This window comes from Nothoprocta perdicaria, unplaced genomic scaffold, assembly GCF_003342845.1.
Source record: "Nothoprocta perdicaria isolate Ctin4 unplaced genomic scaffold, notPer1 scaffold_86, whole genome shotgun sequence".
Classification (NCBI taxonomy): Eukaryota; Metazoa; Chordata; class Aves; order Tinamiformes; family Tinamidae; genus Nothoprocta; species Nothoprocta perdicaria.
The window spans coordinates 237,996-255,097 of NW_020456154.1; the positions used below are offsets into that span (position 1 = coordinate 237,996).

Below are 17,102 nucleotides of genomic sequence, written 5' to 3' on the forward strand. Positions count from 1 at the left end.
TCGTTTCGGACCGTTCTGGACTCAACGGGTCTAGCTGGAAATCGATGCGCTCTGCTTGCCAGGGCTCAGACCAAGCTCTTTGCTGACAGTGCTTGCAATCCAAAATGCCCCTGGACCACCCCTTTGAAAAGGTCTCTGGTTTGGAAACTTGCTTGTATCCAGCTGTGCTAACATAGTGTTGATTGGTTTGACTGGTATCAGTCAAATATTCAATTGCAGTGTGTGAAGGAAAATGTGATTTGGAGCAAGAAAGTGCTGCAGTGATTGATTTGTGTGTGCACTGTGTCCTGCAGAGCGTCTGTTCTAAGGGAGACGGGAGCTATTGGTCAAAAGATACAAATTTAGATGTCTTAGGATCCTTCTGTCACCTTAGTGTTTGCATCAGAGGAACCCAGGTTGTCCCCCAGAGTTGCTGATTGTAGGAATTCCTGCGTCTCTCATGACAGTTGCAGATGGAGGTGCCTAACACTGCTGCAAATCAGGTGYCTTTGGCTTCGGTGCCCGTACCTGACGTTGTGGGCACCCACGTTGTCAGTTTGCTGGCTGCTGTTGCCTGGCAGCTTTTCTAGGAGGGAAGCCAAAGGGGAGCTTCAGGTGAGCGACTTCGGCAGCACATCAGGGGTTTCGCTCTCGCACCCTTTGTAAGCAAAGCAAAAATCGGAATTTAAAATATGACTGACTCCCGGGTTTGTCAGGAAGTCTGCTCTTGCTGTGGGTATTGTAGTTGGCTACGTCTAGCAAATATAGCTAACCTGTATTAATTTCAATTTCCCCCTGCAGTAATGCGTAGAAATCCATTTGGGATGGACATTTGCTGTCGGAAGGGATCCAGAAGCCCACTCCAGGAGCTGTATAATCCCACCCAGGTGAGTGTTTTGTAGCTATGGACAAACTCTGCAGCCTAAAGCACAAACACAGACTTTTTTACCTTAAAGGTGGTGTGGTTTGCTTTCTTTTCATGTCAATACAATCGCGGCCTTCAACCTCAAAAAAATAAAGATCCTGGGACTAGGAGTTGAGCCATGAAATTCCAGAGTTTGCGCTAAGGTCCTGATTTGTAAAGATTTTTAGTTGTCTAATGATGCAGGCGCTTAAGGCTTGGGTTTTTTGTTTTGTTTTGTTTTGTTTTTTATGTTTAGATACCTGAAAAGAATATTTTTTAGATCTCCTACCTACAACACGAGGCATCATAATTTACTCTGTTGATCAGCAGGCAGAGTGACAGGGTGGGCAGCCAGAATGTGAGATGATCTGCATGATGCAGGGAGTGCAGCGAGACAGTTAAGTTGCAGTAATAATTTAAGGCTACATTTGTATGGCTTTCAGCAAGCCTGATGGCCTTTCTGCCGTGGCCCATTACCTGCCTGAAGTCCAGACAGACACAGTAGCTCTGACTCTTCCTTGTGCCGTGTGTTCTCTGACACCTGAAAGCACTGCTGGGAAGCAACTGCAGCCTGAGCTGGAGCTCTTCTGGGGACACCAAGTGTCRCACGGAGAGTGCAGGGAAGTATCTCAATCTCATGCCCTCATTTGCTCCTCCAGATCAGTTTGTTCCCTACGTGTGGGTTGAATTGGCACATTCAGGACCAGCATTTCCCGTTGGCAACTGAGAGGAAGTCCTGCCATTGAGAGAAAATGCCAGCTGACTATTAAACATATTTAGTAAGGTTTAACAACTGCCTAGTATATATTTATACATCAATGAATACATTGAGTTTTACTAAATTGGCTATTAAGGGAAGTGACTATCCCAATAAATCTGACTTGTTAGATTTAACAAGGCAGTAAATGTTTTAAATACTATTTGATTATGAAGAGAATTGCTATATATAGTGTGTGTGCAAAAYGAAGTCTAAGTGATTTTAAGTACATTTATAAAGAACTGAGAACTACCCAAAGATCCGTGATGTCTGTTACATAGTGTGGTAAAGCTGCATTTACTACATAATGTTGTTTTCATGAATACAATCTGACTTTCTAATTCAGTTTGAATTCTGTACATGACTGGGAACACAGACTGGCATATTGGCCCTTATTGACTCTTAGGAGACTTAATGCTGCTTACATGGAAATGCATGAAAAAGCCCTGAAGAGGAACTGCCTGCACAGGAGAAATGCTAACATTTGAAGGTTAAATTTAAAGATTTAAAGAAGCTTCACAGATGCTCAGAGAAGAGCTTATGGGGAGGATGAAAGAAGTTGGGCGKGTAATTATTCTCCCTGACGTCTGCACTGCGCCAATGAAGATCTCCTTCTCCTTTAGCGCTCCCACTGTCAAAGGCCACCCTGTGAGAATGGGACAAGCATCTCTGGGTATGGGAGGGCTGTGAATCCCTCAGGGTTGGTGGTCACAGATTTCCGGAGCTTTCTGGCAGAGGGGACAGGGCTGGCAGCACTCACTGCTGCCTCTGCTTGTCCTGTGCGTGCCTGAGCAAGGAAGGCACCGGAAAACCCTCCTGAGCTTCCTCCCGCTTAGAAGGGAGCCAGAAAAGTCAATGTTTGAGAATTGCAGCTAATGTTGAGCTAAGCCAATGACATTTCTCACACATAAAGTGTTTCCATCAGTTCGCTGACATCTCTTCTTATCAAGCTTTGAGCTTTGTTTGTTTTAGGCTTACATGCGGGCACTTTTTGGACGGGACTTTGCCTCCAGCATTCARTGCTGTGTGCCTCAGCATACAGTAGGCACTGGCAGATTCCAAGCTGCTGACACATGAAGCAGGCAGGCACGTATATTTTTTGGAAAGAAGTGACGAGGAAAGGCAGTGGTTGGAGGCTGAGATGTAGGGCAGCAAGCTGGAGATCACCCCTAGAAAGTTTCTTCAACAGTCTTCTGATGTGTGAGTCTTTTCTTCTTGTGCTTTGTCTTCAGAAGTGTTTCACCTTTTTAAGGTGGCAGGTAAATCTAGCTCTCACTAATTTAAGTAATAAAAACACGAATTGTATCTTCAGCGCTTGAGCACTGGAACCTGTAGGAGTCCTGGTGCTGTCAACTCCTACTTTTTCTCCTAGCCTCCATGGATGTGCGCCCAGGCACAGGAAGAATTTGGCTCCCAGTTCTGCTGCTTAGGGGGGAATGGTTGARCTGGTTGGGCAGGCGTTTGCACTTCTTCTCGTTCAATTACACTCTGTGTAATTGAAACACCAGACTTAGGCCACTGAAAGATGCCCTGAAGCTATGGTTTGGGATTACTACAGGCTGGGTACAGTTGTAATTCCTTAAGGGTAGGAAACTAAATCTTTAATGTGTCAAAGTGCATGTTTTTTACATGATCTGGTAACAGGAGACCCCAAATTTGGCTCAGCACCTTCTGCTGTAGAGTGCAGAGTGCACTCTATGTTCTGTGCTCTTCAAGTTTCCCTGTGTAGGCAGCAATGAGCTACTGCAACTCCTGCTATTCTTCTTCTTGGAATGGTCTCCAGGACCCCCAGAGAGATGGGCAGGGGAAAGGACTTTGTGCCACTCCTTGTTTTGAAATGTTAATGAGGGACTTTGCATCCTAGCATGCTCTGTCTGTAGGAATGTTTCCTATTCCGAGGCCTTGAGAATATGTTGATCAGTTGAAATAGGTGCCAGATACAGGGTCAATAATCTCTAAGATTTTATAATGCTGTAATTATCTGAATGAAGTTTTTCATATTATATGTTGAGCATCAGGTTGTGCTGCCCTTGTAAAACCAGAGGGAGGAAGGTTGATTTACACCAGCTGAGGATTTGGTTAAGTGTATTTACTGTGTTGACATATAACAGCCTCTCACATCCTGCCCTGTTTTGTTTCCTTCTATGGAGTTGTTGGAATTGTTTGTAAATGCCATCTCTTTGGCTTGGTAAATGATTGTTATAAGAAAAGAAGTTTGGCTTGAGTGAATTCAAATCTAGCAGTGATGTGGAGGTGACTAAAAGGGTGGTCTGAGCTGAATTGCAGTCACATTTTCTGCAGACTGCCCATAATTGTTCATATGTTTGATGGAGACGGGGGAAGATAAATGGGTGTAGATAGCACTGAATTAGAGCCAGAGGAGTGTCTATGACAAAGCCCTTGTTATTTATGTCTTAGTTGAGTGCCTGGCCTTGTGATTATTGTAGAAATAGGAACAACCCTTACGCCTGTTACAAAAGAGCAGGCTGTGGGAAGTGCATTTGTGTGTAGACAAAGGATTTCTCCTCTAGGGCTTTCCCTGCAAGATTTTTCATGAACACTAATATACCATGAGGGAAAGAAAAGTCAATATAACTGAACTGGATTTACACTGAGTAAGTGAATTTCTAAGCTGTGATCCCTGAGTACCTGACAGACTCTGCGGCAGGTCTCTGAAACCCTATTTCCTTGGTCTTTTCATTTTCACTTATATATATTTTCACATGTTCACTTTTATTGCACTAATAGGGTGCAGAGGTATCTGTGGCAAATTTTGAGGGCTGAAACAGTCCAGTTCTTTAATGGATTTGTTTGAAAGCCAGTTTGGATCTTCATTAATCAGAAGTATTTTCCTTCCGCCCCTTAGTTGTTAACAGGAAGACAGAGAAGATTCAATATACAGCAAGTAGCAAGGGGAGACTCTGAAAACTTASTAAGAGCCTTGTAAGAGTCTTGCAAGGCTGTGACATGCATTTGCCGTGTATGTTGGTATGTTTTTTTTTTTTTGCATTCCATATCCCAGGAATTTAAAAATATAGGTAAAGAAATACTTGCAAAACATGTTCTTAGAAGATGCACATGTAACTGTCTTGTAATTTGTGTGACTGAGTATAGCTCTACTGCTCCAAAAATAACAGATAATTGTGGATCAGCCTGTTGAGCTTAAAGTTGCCAAGAGTTCAAAAATGACCAACATCATATCTGAGGCTTGTACACATTAGTGGTTGACATTCATCTGTTCAGTGCGGTGAAAGCACTACCAAATTACAAGGAATTGCAAGCCAAAAGAGACCAGGTGTAAAATGAGTGGAAAAGAATTTCATTTTTCAAGTCAGAATTTATCATCCAGTTGTCAAAATGTACGTTTAATTATGAGAGAATACAGGCTGTATCACTGCCTAATATTACTGCCTAGGTGTTGGTGTAGCTGGCCTATTGAGGGAAACACAACAGGCACAACCAGCACGTATTCACCAGGAGTCATGTTGCGGGCATGAGTTTGTTTCAGTTTCTAGTTTGACGTTGCTTAATTTGAGTCTGAATTAACACGGCTGTTTCGCTAGAGGTCAAGTGCTCTCTCACACACCGCCTTCCTTTTCAAACCTGTTTTTTTTTTTAATTTATTTTTTGATTTATTTTGTTTTGTTTTTCCTGCCTTTCTAGGAAGTTGCTTTTTGATGTATCCGGATCCAGGCTGTCCGGTGATTTCCTCACGTTCGTGAGTCAGTGCCGCGGGCCTTGCATTGCCTGGGCATTAGGAAATGGCCCTGGACTGTTTTAGAGCAGTCMTTCTAAAATTAGCCATTTCTTTCATTGCTTCCACTTGCCGTTTCRTCCTGCCCCCGTTCTGCCAAGCGCAGAGCAGAAGGCCTTGCCTCGCRGGCGCTGTTGATGCACAGCCGGGCACCTCAGGCCACGAGTGCCCCTTTTTTGGAGGTGCTGCACGATTAAGTGGCTCGGGCTGCGTGGATAGGATCAACTTAGCTCGAGCTGCATTGCTTAGCTTTCATCTGAGATGGTGCCTTTCTGACTCTGGTTCGTTTTGCCCTCAGGGTGACTCAGGGGGCACCTGGACTCGCTCCTGGGTGGAGCTTTGCGGCCGATCTTAAGGCCTGGGCTCTGGCACATCAAGTCAGAGGCTGAAACACTAGAAACTTGTACTTCTGAATCAGCCCTCGTGATCCCGAGGCGCTGGGTCCTTGTGCTTCCCTTCTGTCTACCAGGGCTTCTCGTTTTTAGAAACACAAGAAGTAAAGAGCAGGTGTGTTGAGCGAGATGAAAGGCCTGGTGCGACTGGTGCTTTGTCCCTGGCAGCCGGTGGCCGGGGCCGACCAAAAGGATAAGCATCTGGTGACACGCTGCCAGCTCCCAGCAGCGTCCGCTCGCCAGGACTGTGTCCTTATCTGCTACCCCAGAAACGCCTGAGATGCCATGCAGTCGCTGCAGAGATCTTGAGAAACAACCAATGACCCGTCCTCCCTCGATGCTTGCTGATTTCTGTCAGACAAGAGGATGGCATGTCAGTGCCGTATGCCAACACATCTCCTCTTTTCACGTGTATATGTTGCCTTATTTTCTCTCGGGCACGGCTCTGTAGACATCCTGATGTGTACTTAGAAATACAGGAAATACACAGCTCATCTAAAGAACACTATGTTAGAATTTATTGGTCGTTTCCACTTGAGGCAAATAGTCATAAATGTGTAGGCGACTTCTGGAGCATAAGAAATGCCCCCACAGTCTTACCAGTGCTGAAGATGCTCACTGTGTGGTTGTTGCTCATCTTTATAGGCAGACTTATAAATATAACAAGTGCCTGGTAAGTGCAGCACATAACCACAGTATTTGATTGATCATAAATTAAAAACCCATCGATGGGAAAGATACAGAATGAAGATGCAGGGAAAAAAAAAAAGTCAATGTACAGTGCCAGACTTTGGGTACAGAATGCTGTTGGTAAACAGTGGCATTATATCTAATTATTCTGTCTTGCAGCAGAAAATGCCTGCTGATGAAGGAGGAGGTAATTGATTTACCCCATGGATGACTTCTTATGCAAAGACATTACTTAGCGCCGTGCTTGCCAGTAGTAAAGCAGCAGCTGGACCAGGATGAAATATTGCATTAACCTTAGCAGAGGAATTACACTAGTGAGAATGCTTTATTATTAATTACTGATTACAAATGATAAGAGCCCATTTTAAGTGCTAAGGAGGTGACTTGGGGAGGAGAGGGTTTCAGGTACAGTGAGCTTCATAGATCATTTGTTTTGACATGATGGATGCCTTTGTAAGTCGAGAGGAATTAATCAAACAGGTATGTACAGTAGCTACCAGCTCTTAAGGCTACAATTTTCCCCAGGACAAGTTCATTCAAGTTACCGCAGTGCATTGGGATGAATTTTTAGGCACATGTATTTAATAAAAGACTCATCTGTATGAACTGAAAAAAATAAAATCATCTCTCAAAAGAACTCTGATCTCCCCGATAGAAACAAAGGAGCGAGAAATATTTGCTTTTAATTTCTCCTAGTCCTTGAGTCATATTTTATTGTTTTGAGAGCATACAAGTTTAAACATAAAGACTTTCCAGAGGCAGAAAGGGATGAGAAGAAAGACTCAATAAGGTAAGAAACATGGCCAAAGCTGAAATGGTTGTATGTGTTGGAGGGGAGACAGGATGAGACAATTATAAAAACTGGATGCCTGTGTGTGATGTTAGATTCCCTGTTAAACAGACACTCGAGCAGCTGGGTGGAGAAAAGACCTCTGGGCTCCAGCACTGTGACCTGGAGCCTCAGCAGGGCTTTTGCAAAGACGATTAAAACAAGCAAATTGAGGCCTCCAGTGAGTGAACTAGCACAGTTGCTTGGACTGAATAATGTTTGAACAGGGCAACTGCCTAATTTTCTGAGACTGCCGCCTTTTCTGAGTTTATTTCCTTTTCTTCCCTCCACTTGTAAGTTTTGCACTAACTGGCCCGGTGGTGCAGAAGTTTTGGATAGTCCTACCTCAAAACACAAAGGACCAGGGCATTTTGGAAGATAAAGAGGCAAAGGGATGGTATCTGTGTTTGCAAGTTGATTTTTGCCCCTTGCCACTTGCTTGCGCAGAGGTCGAGCGCATCCTTTTCTGCCTGCGCTTCCACAAGCCCTGCAGCCTCACCAGCTGAACTGCCTTGTCCCAGGGTCCTTATCTGGGACCTTGCAGTTACTCACACTGTACCCTCTCGGGTATTTCTGGTGTTAGTATTTTTTTTGGGAGCTTTCTGCATTGTGTGAAGGGTCACAACTGTGTTTGTTTAAACATCTGCTGTTATTTTGCTGCAGTTTTTGGTATGAAGTCTATGCAGCAGAATCACAGACCACTTGCAACAGAGAAAGGCAGTTTCTGCAAATCCAGAGAGCTTAGCTACAAACTCTCTCCCTCCCTAATGAGCTGTAATGTATCCTAATAGACACAATTATGAAAATGAGAGCAGACAGACATGTAAAAACTAGGTACTGTTACTTGTAATTCCCATTTACTAACTTTGGTATTATAGACCTACAGGAAGAGTGATAGAATTTGCAATTATTTTCAAGAGATTAGATTCCCCAAGTCAAATTTTTACTGTCTTACATTATCTGATGCAGCATCTTATATCCTGTGACCTGACCTTTAATATTTATTGATGCACTCTTTAGCTCTGTGTAATATAAATTATCTCAGTAATGTAACGGCGATCTAAGCTTTCTCTAGTAGAAGTGCAATAATCTATTTGTCCGTTTATGTGCACAGATTCAGAATTGCTGCTCTATAGATACTGTAAGACAAAACAAAACTCATGTATTACCCTTTGAAAGGTGTGGCTGCAGAAGGCACTTTGCTTTTTGACAGTAGTGTCCTTAAGGAAATTCATGATACTGCTGAAAGGTATACTAGAATTTCTGCACAAATGTGCAAAGAGTTAAGCCAAGCAAAGATTAATGAATGCTAATTTCCACATAAGTCTTCTCTTTCCTGAAGTTTGTGCCTGTGAAGAGCTGTAACATGGGTAAAGGTAGGTGCTGCAGTCTGACCTGCAGTGCATGCCTTGGTGCTTCCATTAAGCATGCTTCCTCCCCAGCCAGGCTGCAGTGTAGGGTTACCCATAGAACTGAGAGAGAGAAAAAAAAAAAAGGTAATTCAAGGTAGTTTAGAGAGTGTGGTGATGAGTGAAACTAGATATGAATTTTGGCTAAATTATTCCAGCAGTGTTTCTTGGGAAACACATGGCGAACCTGGGGTTAGTCTTAGAGCTGCTGGAGGAGGGAAAGGTGGACTTGAGAGGATCTGGCTTTGCATCTCACCCTTCTCAGTGGGATGTTCACATCAAGCATGCAAGAGATGTGGTGCTGTGAGTGCTCTCGCTTCCTCCTTTGGCTGCTGTCTCACCTTTCTGTACACTAAATGGAAAAAAAAATGAGCAACCTTTCAGGCTAACAGGCTCTTTATTAGGGCTCTTGTCATGATGATTTGATGCTGTAATAGAGCAAGAGCTGTGGTGCTATGAGGAGCTCGTGCTTGTCTGTTGGTCTAATAAAATAAAAAATGAAAAATAGTACCTTGCCCTATAATCTTGTTTGTCTGGTATTCTCAGACCCTCATGGGTTCCCTGAAGCAGAGATGTTGGCCTGAGTGACCTGGGCTGTCACTGCTGGGGACCAGGGCTTCCTCCTAGAAAGGACAGCTGGGGAGGCAAAGCCCCATAAGCAGAGGAGAGCACGTGCCCCAGTCCTTGAAAACATCTAATAGCCACTTGCTGGGCTTAACTCTGTGCTTGCCGATTGAATCATCCCACTGAAAAATCAGTGATATAAGTGATTGTTGCCTGAGCCTGCTACATTTAAACTGCTTTTGTTCACTAGTTTTCAACCTTACTTCTTACTGATATAGAAGACATTTAGAAAGAAAGGAAAAATAGATTTTTACAATCTACAAGTTAGTAACTATACAGCATTTGAACAGAGCCAAAGAAGTGTTTATGTTGTGTATGACTCCCTATTTTATCTAGAAAAATAGTACAGTAACAAKCATAGTGGGGCCACTCCAATAGACCTTTGAAGGTCAGTGAACTTCTGACATAATTTTATATCCTAGTGTGGAGAGGATCTTACCATGCTTAAACTCTACAGAAATATGAGGAGTGCAGAATTAAAACAAAACTTTTTTTATCTTCATGCCAAGAATATCCTAATTGCATTGAAGGGGGACAGGGCAAAAATCATAGGCTCTAATGCAGTGAAACTTTCAACTAAAAGATCTGACCTGGGTTTTACGTCTGATGTGGGGGAACAGAAGGGAGCCCTAATCACAGCAATTATTTATCCTCTTTTTCACTATTCCACACATTCTGTTGCATTAGAGAATGCTGAACAGTATAAAGCTAATGCTGAAAGGATGCCCATTTTCTTTTTTTTCTAGTAGTGAGATGACTACAGCCAAACCAAAGAGAGCTGGCAAACTTACAGCGCACTGAAATTTATGTATATTTCTGGTGCCTGGCAAATCCAGGAAGGGGTGTTCCTTTCTGTTCAGTCCTAAATCACATGTGAACAGTAGTCCGAGTGTGGCCGCAGCACAGAGCTCAAAGCAAAGTGTTGCATCCAGGCTTCTGAGATGAGGTTAAAAAAGCTGCACTATTTTTGTAGTCCTAATTGCACTGAAATTGCTTGGCCATGCAGTGAGTTAGCAGCGATCAAACGGATGCCCTGCCATAGATCTTTTCCCTCCTCCCTTTAAATGCAGCCTGTGTCTTTTAGCTCATTTCGGACCAGCATCTGGGGAGTAGTGAGAGGAAGCAGATATTAATTCAATTAGGGGACAGAAGACGAAGGCAGAAGCTGCCATGGGGAAYTGACATGAAGAAGTAACAAAGACATCTCTAACTGGGAGCAGACAGTTCCGTCTATTCAAGTCGTGCTTGGCTTTGGCCATGCATACATTTTGCTTATGAAACATTAATTGATGAGGTTGTATTTACATAGCAGCACAGTTAATGTCGTATTTTGGGAACTCAGCCTTGATGTCAATRGATGGATGGAAAGCTGGGGAGCGGATGCACAGTGGTAGCTTTCAGTTCATTTTGATACATTAAATATTCATAATCAGCTCAGCTGAAGGAGGAAAAGAAATGTTTCATTGAACTGGTAAAGAGAAGCTAAAATCTTTGGGACTGCTCCAAAGCGGAACGTCTTACTTAATGTAAATTGAATGAATGTCCCTGTGGTGAAGGTGAGATGCAGTATTAGGAATTTCCACAATTGCTGCTTTCTTACTTTAGGAGATTGTTGTGCCAGTGACATCATTCTATAAAATAATAGCCAAGAATACATTCTTTTGAGCAGTTTATGTATACACAGTACATGCTTTTCTTTTTTTCCATAGCTCTGGAACATCTAAAGCTCTTGTCTGGACCTTCCTACGTTTAAATGCCACCTATTTACAACCTGGAAACGAAAGCCTACCTCAGGCAAGGGCAGGCTGTCACTAAGTGCATAAAGCCCCTATCTGTAGGCTTCTCTCACCCTTTAATGTGTAAACTCCTGTTGGTGAGTGGCTGGGTGCTGATCTGAGTCTCAATGTGAAGAATCTGCCCTGCTCCCTCCCTGAAAAAAAAAGTATGTGAAGACTTTGCCTGTTTCTGCACCATTTCTAGCCCGGGCCAAGCCCTCAGGGATCAAGCCAAGGCTCTTGCAGCACGTGCACATAAATGTGTGGTTGTGGCTGTTCGAGGGCAAGCTCTAAGCTGTGGGGGGCTTTGCATTAGCTGCATATCGATGTGTCATGAGGCAGAGGGTGCAGCCGTGTCCAGCGCCTAGAGATCCCTGCAGGGCTCCATTAGGCCGCACGCCGAGCGCCCCAGCGCTCGCCCAGGAATGAGCTGGGACACCCGGGAACAGCGGGGCTCCCACGGCTCCATGCACTGCCTGTATCTGCTCCAGCCATCAGCTGTTGCTGAGACTGCAGCTGTGTGGGGAGGCTAGGTGGCCTCCCTGCCAAAGCTTGCTTTCCTCTCTTCTTCCTGGCTTTCCTCCTCCCCCTGATCTCTAGCTCTGTTCCTTCTCCTGTGCCTGCCTTTTGCCCTATTCTGTTGACATGAGGTACCACTTAGCTGTATGGGTATGGCTTTGGCAATGAGGGCAGCCAGACAGGGAGAAAAAGGATGGGCAGGCAGTAGCAGTGCAGATYGGGAGGAGAGACTTGTCCCTCTGAAAAGCTTGTTCTTATTTCTTTGGTTATTTTTAGTCAAGTCGTGCAGAAACAAGCCAGGCAAGATAGGAGATTGTTTTCTGCGTATGCTGCTAAAAAGAGCTTTGTGTCTTCTTTCATATTTATAAAAAGCAATGTAACTTTACTGGGAACATAGGAAAAAATGTTCCATGTTCAGAAAGCCAAAGCTAGCCAGGCCATGTGTTTATGTACAGATTGGGGCAGRGGGAGCAATGCAAGCAGTGCAAGACCTCACCTCCCACAACCTCCAGAAACGTCGTGGGAGGCTGAGATGTGAACATAAGACGGGCTTTGTTTTCCAGAGGACTGTAACAGATCCCCCTGCATCCTTCCTATGAGTGCAGAGCTGYGCAGCTGCTGATCTGCAGCAGGTGGGTTACTGGGGTTTTATGAGCATCACCTTCGTGCCTTGCTCCGAGGATCATCTTGTCCAGGTCTGCTTTGACAGACCCACTTAAGTTTTCACTGGGACTGTTAAATGAGTTAACGTATAAAATATTGATGCTAAAGGAAGAAAACTGCCTTTTTACACAGGTGTAAATGATCTTGAAACAAAATACATGAGATAAAAGAATGACTTCTTGGGCAGGTTCAATGAATAATTGATTTCTGCTTCTCAGTCACATTATCAGTGTAATTAAATCAGTGGCTGAAGAAGTAAGAAAGAAAGTATCCTCTCTGAAGACACTGAATCTCTCTAACCAAATATTGGCAAAGTGCTGCCATCTGTTTTTAAAGGCCATCCTRTCCCTCACTAAGAAGTCGGTGCTCTGCAAGTCCCAATGTGATAAAAATCCATGTATTCCACCATTTAGTTGCACTAGAAGATCCAACTCCAATAAACTTCCTCCTTCCTCTTCTCAAACTTGTTGCTATGTTGTGTATGCAGCAATGTGGGGAGCTGTGGGTTAAAAGTGCATTAAATATTAGCTCAAGATGCTTGATTTGTACAGATGGACGTTGCACAGCTCCCTGCTTATGGGGTTATCAGCACAGCCAAACTGTGTGAAGTATTTTCAGTGGATTTGGCACAGAACTGGAGGACACCTAACCTGGATCACTTGCCTGTCCTGAGAAATGCTTGCTGTTGTGAATCATTTCGCTGTGTTAAAAAGCTTGCTGAAAAAAAGCCATAAAACACTGTCATCACACCAGCCATCAATATGTCCTRAGTCTAAAATATTAGCCTAGATAAYACGAAGGAGAGGCAAGACAGTAGTTTTGGGGCATTTACAGGTCAAGGGCAAGTTCTCTTCTCATGCATGTGCGTGCACATGAGTGCGGATATACATGGTTGCACCACTATCATGTGACATCATGGAATCACGTGTATCAGTGACATCATGGAATCACAGAATCCTTAAGGTTGGAAGGGACCTCCAGAGATCATCTAGTCCAACCTTGCTGCGCATGCAGGGTCACCCAGAGCAAGGGGCACAGGGCTGCGTCCAAGCGGGTTTGGAAGATCTCCAGAGAAGAGACTCCAAAGCCTCTCTGGGCAGCCTGTGCCAGGGCTCTGTCATCCTCACTATCAAAAAGTGTTTTCTTAAGTTCCAGTGGAACTTTTGGTGCTTCAATCTGTGGCCATTTCCTTTAGTCCTGTCACTGTCCACCACTGAAAAGAGGCCACCCCCTCCTCCTCACYGCCTCCCTTGAGGTATTTATAGACACTGATCAGGTCCMCCCTCAGCCTCCTCTTCTCYAGGCTGAACAGGCCCAGCTCCCTCAGCCTTTGCTCATAGGGCAGATGTTCCAGGCCCTTGATCATCCTGGTAGTCCTGCGCTGGACTCTCTCCAGCTGCTCCACATCCCTCTTGTACTGGGGAGCCCRGAACTGGACAGTCTCCAGATGTGGCCTCACCAGGGCTGAGTAGAGGGGGAGGATCCCCTCCCTCAACCTGCTGGAGATGCTCTTCTTAATGCACTCCAGGATCCCATTGKYCTTCTTGGCCACCAGGGCACTGCTACCTAATGGTCAGCTTGTTGTCCATCACGATGCCCAGGTCCCTCTCAGTGGGGCTGCTCTCCAGCAGGTCGGCCACTAATCTGTACTGGTCTCCAGAGTTATTCCTCCCCAAGTGCAGGACCCTGTACTTGCCCTTGTTGAACTTCATGAGGTTTCTCMCTGCCCAGTTGTCCAATCTATAGTTGTCCAAATCTATGAATTTGGGATGTGCTCATTCCTATCAAGAGACCTTGCACCATTTTTGAAATGCCAAGTGATACCATAGTCAGTTGGCTTGTTCAGTGCTTTRTTATGCATACAAAATATATGTTAGTCTGAATTCTGATTTCATGGACACCCTTATGTGCCCAGTATGTGTGACYTTCTGTAGCTTTTCATATTTTTACTGCTTGGCTTTGAGTAAAAAAAAAAAAAAGAAAAACTCTCAATGGATAAATTAATTGCTTCAGTTCAGAATTAAGTATCTAATCATTACTAATTCAATTGCCATCATGTTCATTGCATTAATCGTAATACACTAATGTATCATTAATGTGGATGTAATGTGTAGCATGTAAATCTGCTAATTAATGCATGTGATTTTTATATGAAGGAGTTGCAGAGTTCTGCTGTTAAATAGGATCTGGAGACACCAGATGTTGTGATCCATGAGGTTTTACAGACATTGCACTGCTCTCATACAATACAGAGCACAGATTAGAAAGGTTTGGTACCAGAGCACTGCTTAGAAAGGTTTGGTACCAGACTGGTACTAAATATGTAACTTGAGCAAAGTAGTATCCAGCAGTAAATAGGCTGCCCAGAGAGGTTGTGGAGTCTCCTTCTTTGGAGATCTTCAAAACCCGCTTGGACGCAGCCCTGTGCCACGTGCTCTAGGTGACCCTGCRTGTGCAGAGGGTTGGRCTAGAYGASCTCTGAGGTCCCTTCCAACTTAAGCATTCTGTGATTCCGTGATTCTGTGAAATACTGAAATCCCACCTGCCCCAAATGTCGCTTACTGCAAGGCGGCTCTGCACTGTGCCAAGCATGCAGCTGGGCCGCGTGTTCCCCRGGCCGTGCAGGGGCCCTAGCGGTGCCCGTGCAGCTCTCGGGCGCCAGATAAGCCTGGCCGGGGCTGGCCAGGAGGCGCAGCGCCTGCCTGGCCCCGCTCACCGATGCCCCACGGCCCAGGCCGCGGCCCACGCGCGAGCAGCCCTGCAGCAGGCTCTGCAGTGGCGCTGTGGGGCAGTCCCTGCGCTGGAGAGGCCTCCAGAGCCCTGGGCTAGCAGCAGCAACGTGGTGCTCCGAGATATCTTTGTGCTCTGCTCGAAAATTGCTGTAAATATGATAATTGGGGTGATGAATATTACACTTGAACAGCATCTGGCTTGTACTAAATAACTTCTGATAAAATGTTACTATTTCTCTGCATTTCTTTTTTTTTCCTTTTTCCTTTTTTTTTTTTAGAAAATGTCATTGTTGCTAATGCATGGTCCCTGCATGTCTCTCAAACAAAACTCTCACTGTGTTCATTTGCTTTGGAGCAATGCATACTCCTGTCTACATGGAATACAAAGTCTAGATAACRTTCTGCTAGATGGAGCAAGGAGTAAGTGATTAAATGGCCCAGTGTCTTTTGCAAATCAGAGGTGATCTTTTTGCCAGCTCTGGCAGATTTTGGAGCAACCCTTTTTCAGGCCTAAGAGGAGCCTGGCCCAGAGGCTACTGGAGTCAACAATAAGACTCCCATTGCTTCCTTTGGCTTTGGGTGAGTCCCTTGATTGAACAGACGTAAGGAAATACTCCAGTCACACTGTTAGCAGCTCTTCCTCATTGCAAATACTATGGTGAGCAAGTGGTCCTGAAGGACTGGTGTCCCTCCAGCCGTATTCAGTCACTCATACTCCAGTCTGTGGCTGTAAGTGTGGGGACATTCGTGGTGGTGCTGAATCACCCTGCTGCTACAACACAATAATCATCCTCGTGTGAGAGCAGAAGCAGTAGTAGCTTAGCATGGTCCCTGCATGTCGCTCAAACAAAATTCTCCCTGTATTCATTTGCTTTGGAGCAATGCGTACCCCTGTGCTGAGAATTAAAAAAGTCTCCTCTGTTTAAKGCCAGTGGGCACAAATGTAACCCATTGAAATATCATTCTTCAGTTATCCTGCCTTCCAGCTCTTCTTCTGACTTCTGACTACCTATCACAGAATAGTGCATCTGTTCTTTCAGTTCATTTCCCTAAACTGTAATCAGGCACTGTCAATGTGATAAAAAYGAAATGTCTAGCTGCAGCATCATTTTTCTCTTTTATTACTGAAAAATGCATTAATGCCCTCTTATCAAATAYATCCGTGAAACAAATCATTCCATTTCTTTCTCTCATTCTTTTTTTATTTTTATTTTTATTTTTTAAGGGGGGATACCTAGGCACAGACCTTCTTTTCCAGTGGTGAAGGTCGTGTTGACTGGTTACTTATGCTATAATTTCATGAAATCCAAGTATAGATTGTGGCAATTAGTTGTYTGACCTCTCTTTTGCTTAAATATAGCTGCAAGATTATAGACCCTTGCTGTATCTGGTCTAACTTGTCATTTATGTCAAAGTGGTGTAGTRAAATTTTATATTTAGGCATATGGTAAAAGGTTCAAACATGCTTGTGTGTCTTAAGTTGGTTTTTGTTTCTAGCCTGGCTTTGACAATAGAAAAGAGTGATTAATTCTCACTTCCGGTTGTTAGATGACAGTGATAAGCACTCAAGCACCTTTGAAAGTGCTTCCCTTTCTGTTGGTTTTAGGGCAAAAGGTATTGAGGGAACATCATAACTGAGTTTGAGACTTAGTTTCTCTGCTTTTTGTATGGCTGGCTTTTTGAAGCCAGTTTTATGATGTTTGGCTTTATGAGGTTCTTTGCATCTGGGAAGGAATGCAACGCAGGTGTCTTCACTAAATGAGAGCAGTCGCGTTCTGAATCTGCTCTTCACTCACCTTCCACAGGCACAAAGCTTACAGCAGGGCAGTGGAGAGTTGGTCCAATGCAGCGATGGCTGAGTCTCTTCTTGCAAGTCCTCACAAAGCAGCAATATCTAGACAGGTGTCAGAGAGAAGTCTGTTTTGGTTTGGGGAGATGTCAGCCACAAATCGGGCACGCTGTCCAGGCAAGATACATCCAGCTCCAGCAAATGAGAGTCCATGGTCCAGCTGCCTAAGGTGTCAAGAGAAATTGTCAACTACCCAACTTTGCCTGTAGTGAAACAGGCACCCAGT

General features: G+C 44.3%; 1 protein-coding gene across 3 annotated transcripts in view; it reads left to right on the forward strand.

Annotated features, from left to right (window-relative positions):
• The window catches only part of CHST11 (carbohydrate sulfotransferase 11), a 158,240-nt gene that overhangs the window by 60,754 nt on the left and 80,384 nt on the right, over nucleotides 1–17,102 (forward strand). For all 3 annotated transcript variants that reach the window (XM_026052292.1, XM_026052294.1, XM_026052295.1), the window contains exon 2: nucleotides 781–866. In XM_026052292.1, coding sequence (XP_025908077.1) covers nucleotides 781–866 — 86 coding nt within the window. The remainder of the gene's footprint in view (nucleotides 1–780; nucleotides 867–17,102) is intronic.